Raw genomic sequence first — 15,349 nt, 5'->3', positions numbered from 1 at the left:
CTCAATTAGACCGCCACTGAGCGGGGCGACGGAGAGGGACAGACACTGTGTTGGCACCGATGTCGCAGTGCTGGCTTGTGACATAGCAAAACCTTTAGCAAGTCAGGGTCAACCCGGATGGCGCTGCATCGGCTACGCGGCGTGTCCTCCGGGCCTCGCCCAGCTTTGCTCCCTGGGACCCAAAGGGAAAGAAAAAGGAGGAAGGATTCAAGTTGAAAAATATTCTCTATAAAAGGAGTATTTTACTCTGCAAGACAGTACAGTAGTGGGGCAGCAGAAAGCCCATTTACTGTCCCCAAACCTGTGGGTGGTGGGGTCACGTCAGAAGAACACTCCTAAGTTCGGGGGGCAGAGGGGGGCGAGGCAGGAGCAGGGCAGCCAGAACGGGGAGCTGGGCTGAGCGCGGAGCCGCCACCAGACCGTCCACCCGGAGCGCCGTTGGTCCCAGGGCCGCAGAGGCGAGTCTGTGCCACGGCCCTGCCCGCGCTCGCAGGGTGCGTTTCCCCTTTGCCTCACCTTCTGACCCCAAACCTGACTTGCCCAAGGAGATCCTTTTATAAACAGAGAATCTGTCTTCCAAAGACAAAGTCTGCCCATCACCAAGAATATTAAAAGAACAGATGCAGCTTGAAGGCAGTTCTCAAAGAAGGCTTCCAAAAATGTGAGGAATTACTGTTCCTCGTTGTGGAAGGAAGAAGAAACGGTCCAGAGTTAGCATGAAGACTAGCTCCCTCCCCCGCTCGCCAGGCCCAGGAGCCCGCAGAGGCTATCAGGACTCGTCCTCCTTGGCACCAGCCATGCCCCCGCCCGCCCTGCACGACGGTGCCAGCAGGGTGGGGAGGTGAGCTGCCCTCGCCTGGCCACGCACCCGGCGCTCCTTCTGGTGGGAAGCAGGCAGCGCCCGTCCCCCTGGAGACGGGTGCTCATTCAGAGCCTGAGCCACAGGGCTGCCGACGCTGTTTCACAGCCGGAAAAGTCAGTCTTTGGAATTCAGCCAAAACACAGTCTTTGCTTCCGAGGGGCGTGTAAAAGCTCCCGAGAGAAACACTCCCTTTGAGCAAGATGTGTACTTTTCCCCGTCCTCCCGAAGGTGTGGGTACAAGCCTTGGAGAGAAAACCTTGACTCCTAGAAAGAGGGGGAGTTCTACAAATGTCAGGGGAGATGAGATCTGGGCTCTCTAAGCCAGAAGAACTGACCTCTAAGTGTTCCTCGGGCGAGAGAACCATCTTCCTCTACCACCCCCGTCAAGTGGAGCGGTCCCCGGACCCTGGGTGGCCGTATCCTGCCCAGTTCCAAAAGCCTATTCAAGAAAGCCAGTGTATGTTCTTGTAATTCACAGCTGGCCTCGTTCCACAAAGGACTTGAGGTGCAAGGAGATACAGGACACACCTGGATACTCTAAGTTAAAAGGAGGCGGGAACTGACCTGAGACCCCTGTGAATGAAATATACTGCAGCCGTATCAGTAAACAAAGGACGCTGTGGCCATCAAGTCATCAGCCGGTACCGCCGCCCCCGACAGCGAATAGGCGGAACTTGGGGTGGAGGCAAGCAGGCGGCCCGGCCCCTGCAGCCGCCCACAATGGCAGTCCTTTGGGGAGGTGTTAGGGGCAAGGTGGGAGCAAGGGTGCAGCTGGATCCCCAAACCCAGTAATGTTTCCTTAAAAGTGCCGTCGAGCTGTCCGCCCCCCTCTCCCCTGCCCTACTCAGCACAGGAACTGGGTGGGCTTCTCTCCTTGGTCTCACTTTCCAGAACTCTCCTCAATCCTCCCCAACTCAGTCCACCTTGCAGAGCCTTCCCTTCACTCACCCTGACCCCCTCTGCCCTTTCCAGCAGGAGCCCATCCGGCTCTCGGCCCGATCAGTACACCAAAGCTCCGAGTCTCAAGCCTGCCAACCTCCAGGGGCGGCGAGAGGACTGTGAATACTGACATCACAGTTATAAATGTCTGCACCCTTTAGAAAGGCCCGACACCCCAAGTTTAAGATATTCACTCGCTTTGGGGAATACTGAAAAACCACTTGTTCCGTATAGAAATGGTTTTGGTGCAAGGAATGACCTCTAGTCTTCCTCCTCCTAAATGGCTAGTCAGTCGTCCTGTCACTGGCTTATTTATTCCTAGAAACCCATTCCTGCAGAGCAGAGTCTGAGCACCTGGGTTCAAAGTGGATTCGGGAGTTGGACCGCCTGTGTTCACATCTTGGTTCTGCCGGTTATCGGCGGCAGTGGCCTTTGCTCAGGGACTTGGCCCCTCAGTGCCTCAGTGTCTACGATGATGAAAATGGTAAAAGCACCTACTTCATGGAGTTTTTATGGAGACTAAAACAACGGTCACATATGATGCATCTAGAACGTGCGTGGCAGATGTTTATAGCTGTTATCAGTGATTAGGGAGCAAAGTTTAGGAACATGAAATTCAGTCCTTCCTGAAGTCCTGCCTTGCTGGCTGTGCAAGATCGTTTGGCTTTTAAAAAGACTTTAACCTTGTTATTTGCAGTTCATGAACATACCGACCTGCACTCCCTTTCCTCATCTCCAACGGCCAGATCACCCTCAATTAAGTTGTAAAAAGTCTTCTGAAGATAAGATTCACTGCTTTCCGGAAGCTTCTACTGCTACCTGGCCACTTAGGATTCTTGAGGAACTAGACAAGGTGTAAACATTTTCCACTTTGTGGGCCACGTGGTCTCCGACGCACAGCTCGGGTCTGCTGTCGCGGCGGGAAAGCCGATGAAAGAAACAAGGGCATGACTGTGTCTGGATGATTCATTTACAAAAATTACTAAAGGTGACAGGTTGGATCTTGTCCTGGGGCATAATATGCCACCACTGTATTAGAGGAAGATGCAGAAAAGTGAGTTATTGCTTGGCTGCTTGGGGTGACTGACCCCAATAATGCAAGGGAAGTAGGTTTGCTACTGACAGCGGGCCTGGGAGGAGCAGGGTGAAAACTCACGTCCCCAGGAGGTGGATCAACACCTCTGAGCCAGGAGACCGCAGGAAGACTACAGCCATTCAAGCAGCCCCTCCAAGAGGTAGGGTCCGTCTGGCAACAAAGGTCCGGGTGTCCTCGCTGGGCGACGCGCACCCGCCCGCCCGCCTGCACACCCACAGGTCCCAGACCAGCTGCAGCACCTGGAACTGAAGCCTCCATCTGCATTGCCTCTTTCCTTCCTGAGGGGCCTGAGGATGGAATTGCCTCCTTCTCCTTTATGCCCCCTTCGAAGACGTCTGTGCTCAGAATCCCTAACTTCCCTCTTTCTGTCTCCTGATAACAGACAACAGCGTTTACCAAGCTGGAGTGTCACCCGGGGAGTCTGCAGCACCGTTAGAGTCTAGGTCATCACATAGGCCGTAAGTCACAGGACAGGAGGGGGTACAGACAGAACTGGAGGAGAAGCGGGCCTTTCATCACGTTGGGAACGAGGGCTCCCCTCGCGCCGACATCCTTAGTTGTGATGGCTGGACACGATGCTGGTGGATGCGCAGGAAGCAGCGCGCACACGTGCCGCTGTGCGCAGGGTGACGGGCCGAGTTCAACGAGGGCCCCTTCGTACAAATGGGAGGCTGCGTGCGTGCACATGAGCTGCTGCAGAGGACAAGGCCGGGGTACAGGTGCCTCCTGGGCTGCCAAGTGGGCCTCTTCTCCAGGAACTTCCCGCCCACCTCCTGGGTGGGTTCCTGGTTATTCTGCTCTTGCTGTGTGACCCCCCAGCCCCCCAATAACTGATTGGCTCAGAGATCCCAACTGGGCTAATCAGACAACCTGTGATGAGGGATTTAGAATGGTAAGTAGAGAGATACAAAGACTACGAATTCTCTGGATCGCACAGAAAGATCCATGAAGTCCTGCTGCCAAGCCCCCCAGAACCAGCCTGGCTCCTTCCCTTCCTAAGCCCCAAGCACTCAGCTCTTCTTTGAATTCTGTAAACACACCCAGATCCTTCTGATAAATTGTTTTCCTTGTTAAATAAAAGAGTGGGGTAAGAGTAAAAGGATGGGGACCGAAGATGGATTCAAAAATCAGGCTTATATACACAGGGAACTATATTCAATATCCTGTAGTAACCGATAGTGAAAAAGAACATGAAAACAAATATATGTATGTGCATGGATGACTGAAACACGCTGTGCACCAGAAATTGACACAACATTGTAAACTGACTAGACTTCAAAAAAAAAAAAAATCAGGCTAGAAATGTACCCCTTAATGCCCCTTGTACAAATTTGGTTCACACATTTCCAGCAGGCAAGGCAGACAGGGAGAACTGGGCCCTTACATGATCAGTGTCCATTATAGACAGAAAACAATCCGGTTGCTCAGGAGTACAGCTACTCTCGGTACCAAGTCAGGAAATTTCTCCCACAGGGCCTCGCGTAGCAAACGATGTCTTCGTGACATCCTTCCAGTGGATCTGGTAGGTTTCAGGGGCTGCTTCTTACCAAGACCCTCCATTCAGGGCAGATGGCATTACCCTCAAGCTCAACTTTGAGCAGTTGGTTCTGGGGCAGTGGGAGCAACACATCGCCTAGGCACCTTGATCCAGGAGGAGAGTCAAGTAGGCGGAGAAGCAGATAGACTGTATATCCTCCATGCAAGCCTCACACCAGCACAAGTGAAAAATCAAGCGGGAAGGAGCCTGACGACCCTGCCAGGGAACAAGTGGTGCCTGGACTCTGCCCACACGTGGACCCGGACCTTCCTGCTTCATCGACCTGGCGAGGTGGCACTGGCTTCCGGTTGGGGAGGGCCAGGGATCTGGGCTCAGGGGGTTCAAGGGCAGCAGCACAGGCAGATTTCCTGGAACCAGGTTCTTCCTGGTCTGGACACCCCCCAACCCAACTCAGAAAGCTTCCCTGAAGAAGCCGAGCCCCCAACCCACCCTAATTGATGTCTGTCTCTACAAGCAGCCCCAGCCACTCCACAGACCTCTTGGGCCCCACCGGCCGCTGCCTAGCCAGGCAGAGATGAGCCTCACAAAGCTACGCTCACCGTGCAGCATCTCACAACAACACCTTTGCAACTGGGTGTTTTCTGGTCAAGAACACTGAATGGCCTTTAAAAACACTGAACGGGAAAAGACAGCATGGACTCCTGCTTGCTGGGGAGCTGACCGCCTGGCCCACCTTCGGTACCCAGCATCCCACCTGCAGGACCCCCCGGACCTCCCAGACCTTGCATCTTGGCTGCTTCTTTCTGCCTTCAGAAATGACCCTGGTCTTAACACCCACAAGTCTTCCCCCTCCCCAGCCAGTGACATGGATTGTAGATCTTGGCTTTTCTGACGTAACCTGTGTACTGGGGGGGGGTGCCCCCCAAGATTCATGTCTCTCCAGGAACCTCAGACTGCAATCTTATTGGGTCATTGCACATGTAATTCATTAAGATGAGGTCACCCTGGAGTAGGGTGGGCCCTTCACCCAATGTGGCTGGTGTCCCTAGAAGAAACGGGAAAGCGCACAGACAGAGACACATGGACGGAGAAGACCGCGTGACGACGCAGGTGGAGGCAGAGACTGGAGTGTTGCTTCTATAAGCCAAGGAACACCAAGTACTGCCGGCAACACCGGAAGCTAAGAGAAAGGCGCGGAACAGATCCTTCCCTGGGCCCTTCAGAGGGGCCACAGGACCTGTGACGTCTTGATTTGGGGTTTCTGGCCTCTGGAACTGTGAGAGGATACGTTTCTGTTGTTTAAACCACCCAGCTTGGGGTTCTTTGTTATGGCTGTCCCAGGAAATTAAGACAACCTTGTTCTGATGTAAGCAACCCATACATGATGCCACCTTTAGAGAAACAGGACACCCTGGTGTAGGTCTGGTCTGACGTTCCTTCCCCTTAGAGGTGGTAGCCTGATGGAACATTTGAGAATTTCAGGATCCCTGTCCGGGAAGCTGGGGGTGCCCCTTCAGGCATCCAGACATTGGTGTAGAACACACTCCTGATCCGGCTTCATACATGTAGTTCCCAAATGCGTGTCTCCCGTAATGTCTGCGTGAGGACCACTCCGTCCATGTAAGTTCGGTTATCATTGGGGATGACGTTAGGGGTGCTAGGAACAAAACCCCAAGCCACCAAAAAAGAAAATAAAAAGAAAAGAAAGAAGACAGTCCCCCTGACCTTTCCTTTTAGGTCCCGGAGACCAAACCTGCACTCTGTCCCGGCCTCACAGATCAAGGAAAGCTCCAACCTGCAGGTCTTGATGCAGATCCAACCCGGAGAGAGGGGAGGACCAGCCCAGACCTCTGACACCCGAGGGCAAGAATGTTTTCCAAATCACTGTCTTCCTGCACAGGAACCTCCTACGTCATCGGAAGGAGCCGTAAAGACTAGGGAGACGCACTGAGACACAGGCCAGGAGAAGATAAGCTCCACCTACTTGCTGGTTCGATTGTCCATTTCCAGTTGTGATCAACAGCACTCAACTGAGAATATTTTATCCTTAGATCACAAGAACCCAGGAGCATCAAGAACCCTCTTAATCACACATTTCCTTCCCTTGTTTCGCTAACAAATCAATCCACGCTACAGAGGTTCTAAAGCAGAAAAACTCAGGATCTGCCAGAAACAGGTGCATTCAAATCCCCCAAATACCAAGCCACGAGCACAGGGCGCCGCACTGGGCAGAGCAAAGCAGGGCCTGGGCTCTGGCCCTGGGCACGGGTCCGGTGTTATCCTCACACCACCAGTGTTTTCAGGGAAGGCTGGAGGCCAGCATTTCATGTGGCTGTCCTGACAATACACACTGTGAGTATCGGGGTGTTCACATGAACCCCACAAGCCATGCTACACAGGGTGGATCAGTGCAGGAAGAAAGTGACAGTGGAAACTGACATTGTTCTGGAGCTAAATCTGTTCTTGGGGGATGGGCACAAACGTACACACTCGGCACCATCACCAACAGCCACCAGGCCAGCCCTGGAGCCCCCGCAGGCGGCCCAGCGGCCACGTGGCCGTGAGAAGGTCCCCGGCAGCCCTGCATCCACCTGCAACAGTAGCATTAATGTCTTACTTTTTCTGGAGCGGGAGAAGAACCTGATGCCCCCGGGCGAGGTAGACGGGTTCGAGTTGGGGGAAGACTCTTTGGACGAGGAGCGGAAGATCCCGCTGAAGCTCATGCGGCGCGGGGAGCGCGGCGGAGACTCCTGGTAGGAGAATGGGAACATGGTTTTGGGGGAGCCAGGGGCTGGTCTTGGGCCTCACGGGTGCAGACACGGGGCTGGAGGGCCGGTGCTGGGGGCCCCTGGAGAAGAACCCTTTGGAGGGGCTGCCGGAGCCAAAGGGGCTGTCCACCTGCGGAGAGACGGACAGACGGTGAGGTCACTCGGCACCTGCGCTCCCACCGTCCACATGCCCAGCCCGAGAGCATCCTTGTGGTCTTCCGTGGACAGAGGCGGCCTGCCGGGAGCACAGACCCGAGGCCGGCCCGTCCCAGGCCGGTCAGCACCACCCGCAGGCCCACTGGCCTGCGTCTCGCTCTCTAGAAGGGGCTTCCGGGAGGCCAGGGAGGCTGGGCAGGGCAGCGAGAGCGCTCACGTCAGCTCCTTCCCCCTTTATCCTGTTTGCGGGTCTGTCTCCTGGCCTTCACTTCTTGTTTGTTTTTTTTTTTAACTAGCTTTTTTAAAAAAAACCTTAAAAACATTTTAAACCTTTACTTATTTGAAGGGGGGTAATTAGGTTTATTCATTTATTTTTGATGGAGGTACTAGGGGTTGAACTCAGGACCTCATGCCTGCTAAGCATGTACTCTACCCCTGAGCTATACCCTCCCCTTTCTGGCCTTCACTTCTCAAGACATTTGTCCTTCTCGAGGTCTGACTACACTGGAATAATGCTCTCCTGCCCCCCTTCAAAGGAGGAAACACAAATCTCTATGCTCTAAAGGCAGTAGGACTGGGGCTCCATCCAGAGGGGCCCTGGCGTGGGAAGTGATGAGTTTTTCACCTCCAAGCTGCCCCGGCAGTGGAATGGCGGGGGGGGGTGGGGGTGACAGAGGTCGGGCAGGAAGTTAATGAGGCCGAGAATATCTGAGGCTCACTTCAGTGATGACTTAAAATTGTAGATATGGTTTGAAAAATGGCTGGACTCCGTATTTAAGCCAAGGCACACAACTCATAGACTCGAGGAATTTCAAATGTATCCTGCTGGTGGGCTTAGGAGCATCTGAGTGCCTGGGTCTGACGCCGGCTTGTCCATCACTGGGCCATCCTGGGCATTCTTAGACTCACTAAGCCTCAGTCTCCTCGTGTGTGAAATCAGGGGCCGTACCCGCCCTTCAGGGCCGTCTGAAGGCGCATCAGCACAGACGTGATGCATGGGAATCATGCTCTGAGCGTTAAACAGCTGCCGCCTCATTGGGAAACCTTCAACGTAGGAGCCAGACAGGCCCACCCAGCTCTGCAGCACGAGAGAAAAACGACTCATCCACTGGGCTCTGGGCAAGGACGCGGCCTGGCAAGAGTTTCCAGCACGCTGAGACCCTGGGTCCATGTGGCTGGTGACCACCGGTGTGTGGGGAAGGGATCTGTCCCTTTGGGGGGCCTGCCAGACCCGGGACCCCTGTGAGCTCTCCCACCACTAGAGGGCGCCCCGCGCTGGGCTCGCAGTTCCTTAAAGGAAGTGATGCCCTCGCGGGGGCGCCACCTTCAGTGACCCTCAACCACATGTCCCCTCCTCCTCGCTGGACCCTAAGGGACCAGTGTGGCCGTGGGGGTGGGAGATAGAGGATGCACAATAATCTCCTTGCCCAGGGGCCTTCTGAGGCAGAGAGGCTGAGCTCCACCAGAGCCTTGTAACTCAAGCAGACAGCAAAGTTCACATTCCTCTTTCTCTAACCATTTGATGGGAAAAGCATTTAGAGTCTCCATTTCCAGAGCATTTGGTTCAGCCACCATTCATCTACCTCTGAGACTCAGGCTTTCTGGAGATTTTCTGAATCCTAAGAATGGCTGACACGGGGAAGGTTTTGCAGTTGTGGGCGGGGTCTGCCTGTGAACATGGGGAGTGAGCAGCAGACACAGGGACGGAGACGACCCCACAGCAGGTGCGACAAGGAAGACTCTGGACAAAGACACAGGAGTTTGAATCCCAGCTGGGCTTCCAGCAGTGACAAGTGACTGGAGGCAGTGTCATCTATCCAACGGGACCCTTAGGCTGCCTGCCCCACCCCGGCGCGGTGCGGATGATGGACATGCCACAGGGGAAGCACCCTGCACAGCTCCAGGCACGCAGTAAGTACTCCGTGCTATCTGGTCAGCTCTCATCATCACGAATTTGGTACCAATAGGTCCTCGTTACCCATGGGGCGTGTGGGAGGCAGGGCCGATTCACAGAAAGACTCCCTGTGCTGGCTTCGTGATTAAAATGCTCCTAATAAAAATACTTTGAACAGATATATTTATAAGACTTAACAGAGACTTGCAAGTCCTAAAGAAAAGAAAATGAACATATATACTGGTAAATATCAACTACTGTGTCAAACTTTGAAAGGATAAGACCACCGTGGCGAATGGTAGATCTCTGTGCTCTAAGAAATTATATTGAAACAACACACTTTTCCAAATTATCACTATAAGTATAATTTTAAAGATGAACATTTTTACAGTATTTTCAGTTTTATTATAAAAATGCGCACGCGCGCACGCACACACACAAACCCCTTATCCTCCTTTAAGGGGATGCACGGAGGCTCTTCAGCAAGGGGATGGTGCAGTGAGACCTAATTAGGGCAGACATTCTAGGAGCCTCTCGGCATCACCCTCTGAGGGTCACGGAGCTGGAAGTGGGGGATGGGACCTCAGGCCCGTGGCTTTAACCCTCATTCCATACGTCTCCTAACAGCAGCAAAAACAGCTGGGAGGGGAAGCAGCCTGCACAGATGAAAGGGAAGAGGAGTCAAGGTCAAGTCTGAGGGCAGAGGTAGGGAGTCACGATGCTAGGCTAACCCAACAGACATCCTCTTCATCCCGCACTGTGAGCTCCGCCTGGGGAGGAGGGAGATTTGCTGAGCAGGTGCTGACGTTCGTTCCAGCCAGGGACAAAAAGGCAGGTGAGGGTCCCCACTAGGACTCGTGCTGAGGGAGTCTTGCCTCAGTGGCAACTCTGGTGAGCCGTGAGAAGCTGTGAGGAAGTGGCCTTACCTTGCGAGAAGAATGCTTTTCTGAACTCTCCAGGTCTCCATCCAGGAGCGGCATGGCAAAGGCACTCAGGTCCTAGGACAGAAAGAGAGCACGAGGTCAATAACCTGGGCCCTCCAGTGCCCGCTGGGCCTCATCCAGGGGCCCACACGGCCCTGCGTGTGCATCACCACCCCCTCCTGAGTCTCCCTCCAGTGTCAACCACTGGGGAGGAACGAGGATGGCCAAGAAGGTAACAGAAGGGGTAGAGACGCCAGCTGCTCGCAGATCCTGACCTCTCTGCACATTCCCTTCCTCCCGTCGCCCCAGGGAAGGAGCAGCGAGATGAAGGAGGCCAGGACTAGAGGCAGGAAGGGAAAGAGCAGGAGAGGAAAGCAGGGGAGGGGAGAACAGAGCCCGTCTCGGGGCTTCGGGGAATGACCGACGGGCAGGACTTCATCTCATGACCTGAACCTGGTGCAAGGATGCGCGTCCTCCTGGGACAGATGACAGGGCCGGCGGCGTGGGCGGCGTGGGATGGGGGTGGGGGTGTCGAGTGGGGGTGCTGACAGCTGGGGCAAAGTGGTCAGTAAAGCCTGATGACACTGTGGTCCAGAGGAGTGGCCTTGGGGGAGTAGCTCACTGCAAACTCGTCATGTCTGAAATGAAGTCATCATGTCACCCTCCGTCCTCCAGTATCCTGGCCAGTGAACAGCTCCACATCCCAGGAACAAACCGCACCTGGACTGGAGAACCTACTGTATCCCTTTTTTCCTTCTCTTTTTTCCTTTTTTTTTAAATTGTAGTAAAATACATGTAACACAAGATTTACCATCTTAACCATTTTAAGGGTGCAGCTCAGTGGCGTTAAGCACATTCGCACGGTTGTGCAGCCAACCTCCGGAGCCCTTTCCATTCTGCAAGCTGAAACTCTGCACTCAGTCAACAGTGACTCCCCAGCCCCTTCCCCAAGCCCCTGACACCCCCCCCCCCGCCCCCCGCAGTTCTGCTCCCTGGCTCTGTGAATGTGATGACCCTAGGGACCTCACGTAAGTGGAATCGTACGCTATTTGTCTTCTGGTGACTGGCTTATTTCACTGAGCACCATGTCCTCAGGTTCATCCAGGCTGTAGCCCGTGTCAGGGTTCCCTTCCTTTTAAAGGCTGAGTAATGTTCCATTGTATGGATGGACCACATTCGTTTATCTGTTCATCCATCAAGGGACACTTGTGTTGCTTCCACCTTCTGGCCACTGTGAATAATGCTGCTATGAATGGAGGTGCTAAGGTTGACTTGTGTGCCCCCCAGCAAATTCACAGGTTGAAGTGATTACTTTAAAATGACTTCAGTCCAGTGACTGGTGTCCTTATAAGAGAGAAGACTGGGAGGCAGACACAGAGGAAGACCATGTGGAAACAGGGAGAAGGTGGCCATTGATAAGCCAAGGAGAGAGGTCTCAGAAGAAACTCACCCTGCCAACGCCTTGACCTTGGACTTCCAGCCTCCAGAATTGTGAGAAAATACACTTTTGTTGTTTAAACCACCCAGTTTGTGATACTTTGCTATGGCAGCCCCAGAAAACTAATATAATAGGTGTACAAATCTCTCTCAGACCCTGCTTTCAATTCTCCTGGGTATCTACCCAGATGTGGAGTTGCTGGATCCTATAGTAATTCTATTTTTAATATTTTTGAGGTACCACCATACTGTTTCCTACAGCAGCTGCACTTTTTACATTCCCACCAATCGTGCATGAGGTCTCCATTTTCTCCACATCCTCACCGACACTTGTCATTTTCTGTTTGGTTTCCGTTTTTGTTTTTATGGTGGCCGTCCCAGTGGGTGTGCGACGGTATCGCACTGTGGTTTCCATTTGCCTTTTCCTAATGTTAACTACTTGTATAACTTCTCTGGAAGAATGTCTATTCAAGAAATCCTTTGACCATTTTTTAACCAGGTTGTTTGTTGTTGAATTGGTAGTTCTTTATAGAATATGGATATTAACCTTTTATTTGTAAATATTTTTTTTCCTCTTCTGTATGTTGCCTTTGACTCTGACAGTGTCTTTTGGCCCACAGAAGGTTTTAATTTTGAAGTTGTCCAGTTGATCTATTTTTACTTCACTGCCTATGCTTTTAGTGTCATATCCAAGAAATCTTTGTCAAATTTAATGTGACAGAGCTTTCCCCCTATGTTTTTTCTGAGTTTCAGAGTTTTAGCTCAATACTTAAGTCTTTGATCCATTTTGAGTTACAGTAGTTCCCCCCTTATCAGCAGTTTTGCTTTCCAAGGTTTCAGTTACTTAAGGTCAATTCGGGTCTGAAAATATTTAATGGAAAATTCCAGAAATAAACAATTCACAAATTTTAAATTTTGCACCATTCTGAGTGACTTGATGAAATCTTGTGCCGTGCCGCTCTGTCCCCCCGGGACGTGAACCATCCCTGTGACCAGGGTATCCCACGCTGCATATGTGCTACCCCCCCATCTATTAGTAGCTTTCTCCATTATCAGTTCGACTGCTGCAGTATCACAGTGCCTGTTTTCAAGTAACCCTTATTCTGCTTAATAATGGCCCCAAAGTGCAAGAGTGGTGATGCTGGCAATTTGGACACTGTCTTACTCTGCCTGCTTTATATACTCAGCTTTATCGTAAGTACTATAGACAGGAAGAAGCATTGCATATATAGGGTTCAGTACTATCCATGGTTTTAGGCATCCTCTGGGGGTCCTGGAACGTATCCCCTGTGCATAAGGGGGAACTACTGCAAATTTTGTATATGGTATAATAAAGTAAGGGTCCAACTTTATTCTTTCACATGTGGCTATCCAAATTCCAAAAAGACTGTCTTTCCCCAGTGAATGGTCTTGGCACTCTTGTTGAAGATCAGTTGGCCATATTCACGTGGGAGGGTGTCTATTTGGGCTCTTGATTCTATTTCATTGGTCTATATGTCTTTTTATGCCAATACCACATTGTTTTGATGATTGCAGCTTTGTAATAAGCTTTGAGATTAGGAAGTGTGAGAACTCTTTGTTCTTTTGTTTTCCCCCAAGAATGTTTTGGCTACTTGGGGTCCCTTGAGGGTTCATACAAATTTTAACATGGATTTTTTTCTATGTCTGCAAAAATATGCCATTGGGATTTTGATAGGAATTGCACTGAACTTGTAGATGCCTTTGGGTATTACTGATATCTTAACAATATTAAGCCTACCAATCCATGTACACGGGATGTCACTCCATTTGTTTGTGTCTTCTCTAATTTCTTTCAGCAACATTTTGTAGTTTTCTGTGTGTCTAACCTTTTTTTCAACCCACTCCATCCCCCCCACCCCTCTGCTGCTGGGGTCCAGGTCTGCGCTGTCCTTTGTCCTGCCCTCTTTGGGTTTCCTGGTTGTTCCCTGAGCCTTTCAACCTGGCTTGTTTCCAGCCATCTGCAAACCTCTGCTTGGAGAGTGATCCCCAAAACCGTGGCCTCACTATGCCAGCCCCTCCCCCAGAGTCCTGGGGATTCCACCGTGGCCTAGGCAACGGCTCCCACACCTTGTCGACCGGGACATGCTGGTGAGCTCTTCCGGATGCAGATCCCAAACTCAGCCGCTCAGGCTGGCTGCACTTTGGAATCACCTGGGGAACTTGGGTCCCACTGCAGAGGTGAGCTGATGGGTCTGCCATGCGGTGCAGGCCTCATGGCGGTTCAGGAGGCAGCCCAGATGGGTTAGTCTTGGGAGGAGTCACAGTCAGGAGCTCTCGGCTGGGCCCTGCGGGTCCCATCCAGGCCCTGTGGGTTTGCCAACCCCCGCAGCCTTATTTCTGATGTGCTCTGCGCCCATCTCCTTCTTTTAGCAAGAGCCCAGGCAGACTCTTTACAGGTTTCTTTTTCTTGTTTTTAACTTTTAAAACTTTTTTGTTGTTATTTTTCAACATTTTTTGTTCTGTTTTTATTTTTTTCTTTTTAATCTTCTTTTCCCTCTTCTTTTTGTTTTCTTTCTTTTTTTTTTAAGCTTTTTTTTGGGGGGGGGTGTAATTTGGTTTATTTATTAAAAAAAAATTTTTTTTAATGGAGGTACTCGGGATTGAACCCAGGATCTTGTGCGTGCTAAGCACGCACTCTACCACTGAGGTACACCCTCCCCGCTCTTTACAGTTTTTAAAACACAGCCATGTCTGTGGACACTTTGCCTGGAATGCCGTCTCAACTCTTCAAACACGTCAGTTCAAGGCCCCTCTTTGCTACCCGTCCAACCCCCTCCTGGGGAAAACAGACCCTGCTTCCCTTTGGCCCCTGCAGGGCTGCACCAGCCTCTAGCTCGGAACCTGGCCCAGGCAGGATATGACTTGGCTGCTGGCCCCCGTCTCCAAAGTTCCAAGCCCTCTCCTCCCGCTGGGTCGGGCTGCTCCTCCTGCCCATCCACCCCCACTCCCCAGCCCTCAATCCTGGTTCATGGGGCAAACTCCCACCCTCTTGCAAAGCCCCATTCAGATATTATCTCTGACTGGGAACCCCCACCCCCACCCCAGGAAGAATTAATTATCTTATCCATATTCCTACAGCACCTTAGATGTACCTTTATTACAGGACTTATCGTGCTGTGTTACAGTCATTTATCAGCCTCTTTCCCTAAGTGGACTGTGCACCGGTCAAGGGCCAGGGGAAGTATCCACCTTGCTCTTCTCTGCCTGGTGTGCATGCAGCAGGTGTGCAAAAGTGTTTGAATTCGCACGTGGATGGAGCACCCCTGGCCTGGGCAGCACGTGTTTGGGCACAGGGTCTGTGCTGATGGGCCAGCGAACGGGCAGGCCCCGCATGGCTGAAGTTCACTAGGGGAGGAGGAACCAGGTGTGGGCGCTTATCTCCCTTTTTAATGAGTACATTCCTCTCTGGTTTCAAATAGTCATTACCCTCGAACATTTGTTCAGCACAGCAGTTTCTGCACGCGAAAGCCCTTTCACACACACTCGTTTGTTCCTCACGGAACCATCATGCTCTAGCGACTTCACCCTGGTGGTTAAGTGACTCAGGCCAAGACGGTCAGACCAGGACGCAGGTCTCACCCCCATCCCAGGCTGCCCGAGGCCCCGGGCCAGCCCACGGCTGGTCCCCCGCAGCTCATCCCGCCCAGAGCGAGCTCACGGAGGATCGCCGCGCAGTGTGTTTCGCTCAGTCAAGCATCCCCATAGCGAAGTCCTTTGGCACCAGCAGCAGGCGTTGCTGGAAGGCTCCCCCACCC

At 52.3% G+C, this 15,349-nt stretch overlaps 1 protein-coding gene across 6 annotated transcripts in view; it reads right to left on the bottom strand.

The window, feature by feature from the left end:
* Nucleotides 1–15,349, bottom strand: part of PRKAG2 (protein kinase AMP-activated non-catalytic subunit gamma 2) — a 240,974-nt gene that overhangs the window by 157,285 nt on the left and 68,340 nt on the right. For 5 of the 6 annotated variants that reach the window (XR_004321209.1, XR_004321210.1, XR_004321211.1 and 2 more), the window contains exons 2-3: nt 10,140–10,211; nt 7,013–7,293 (exon numbers count right to left, since the gene is read on the bottom strand). Coding sequence is in view for 2 of the 6 variants with exons in the window: in XM_032483075.1 (XP_032338966.1) it covers nt 7,013–7,166 (154 nt within the window). In the remaining 4 variants the exon portion in view is untranslated. Of the gene's footprint in view, nt 1–7,012; nt 7,294–10,139; nt 10,212–15,349 lie in introns of those variants that run through there. The other variant, XR_004321214.1, reaches the window with a different exon arrangement.

The sequence above is a fragment of the Camelus ferus genome, chromosome 7 (genome assembly GCF_009834535.1).
Source record: "Camelus ferus isolate YT-003-E chromosome 7, BCGSAC_Cfer_1.0, whole genome shotgun sequence".
Taxonomy (NCBI): Eukaryota; Metazoa; Chordata; class Mammalia; order Artiodactyla; family Camelidae; genus Camelus; species Camelus ferus.
This window is presented reverse-complemented; position numbering and strand designations above follow the sequence as displayed.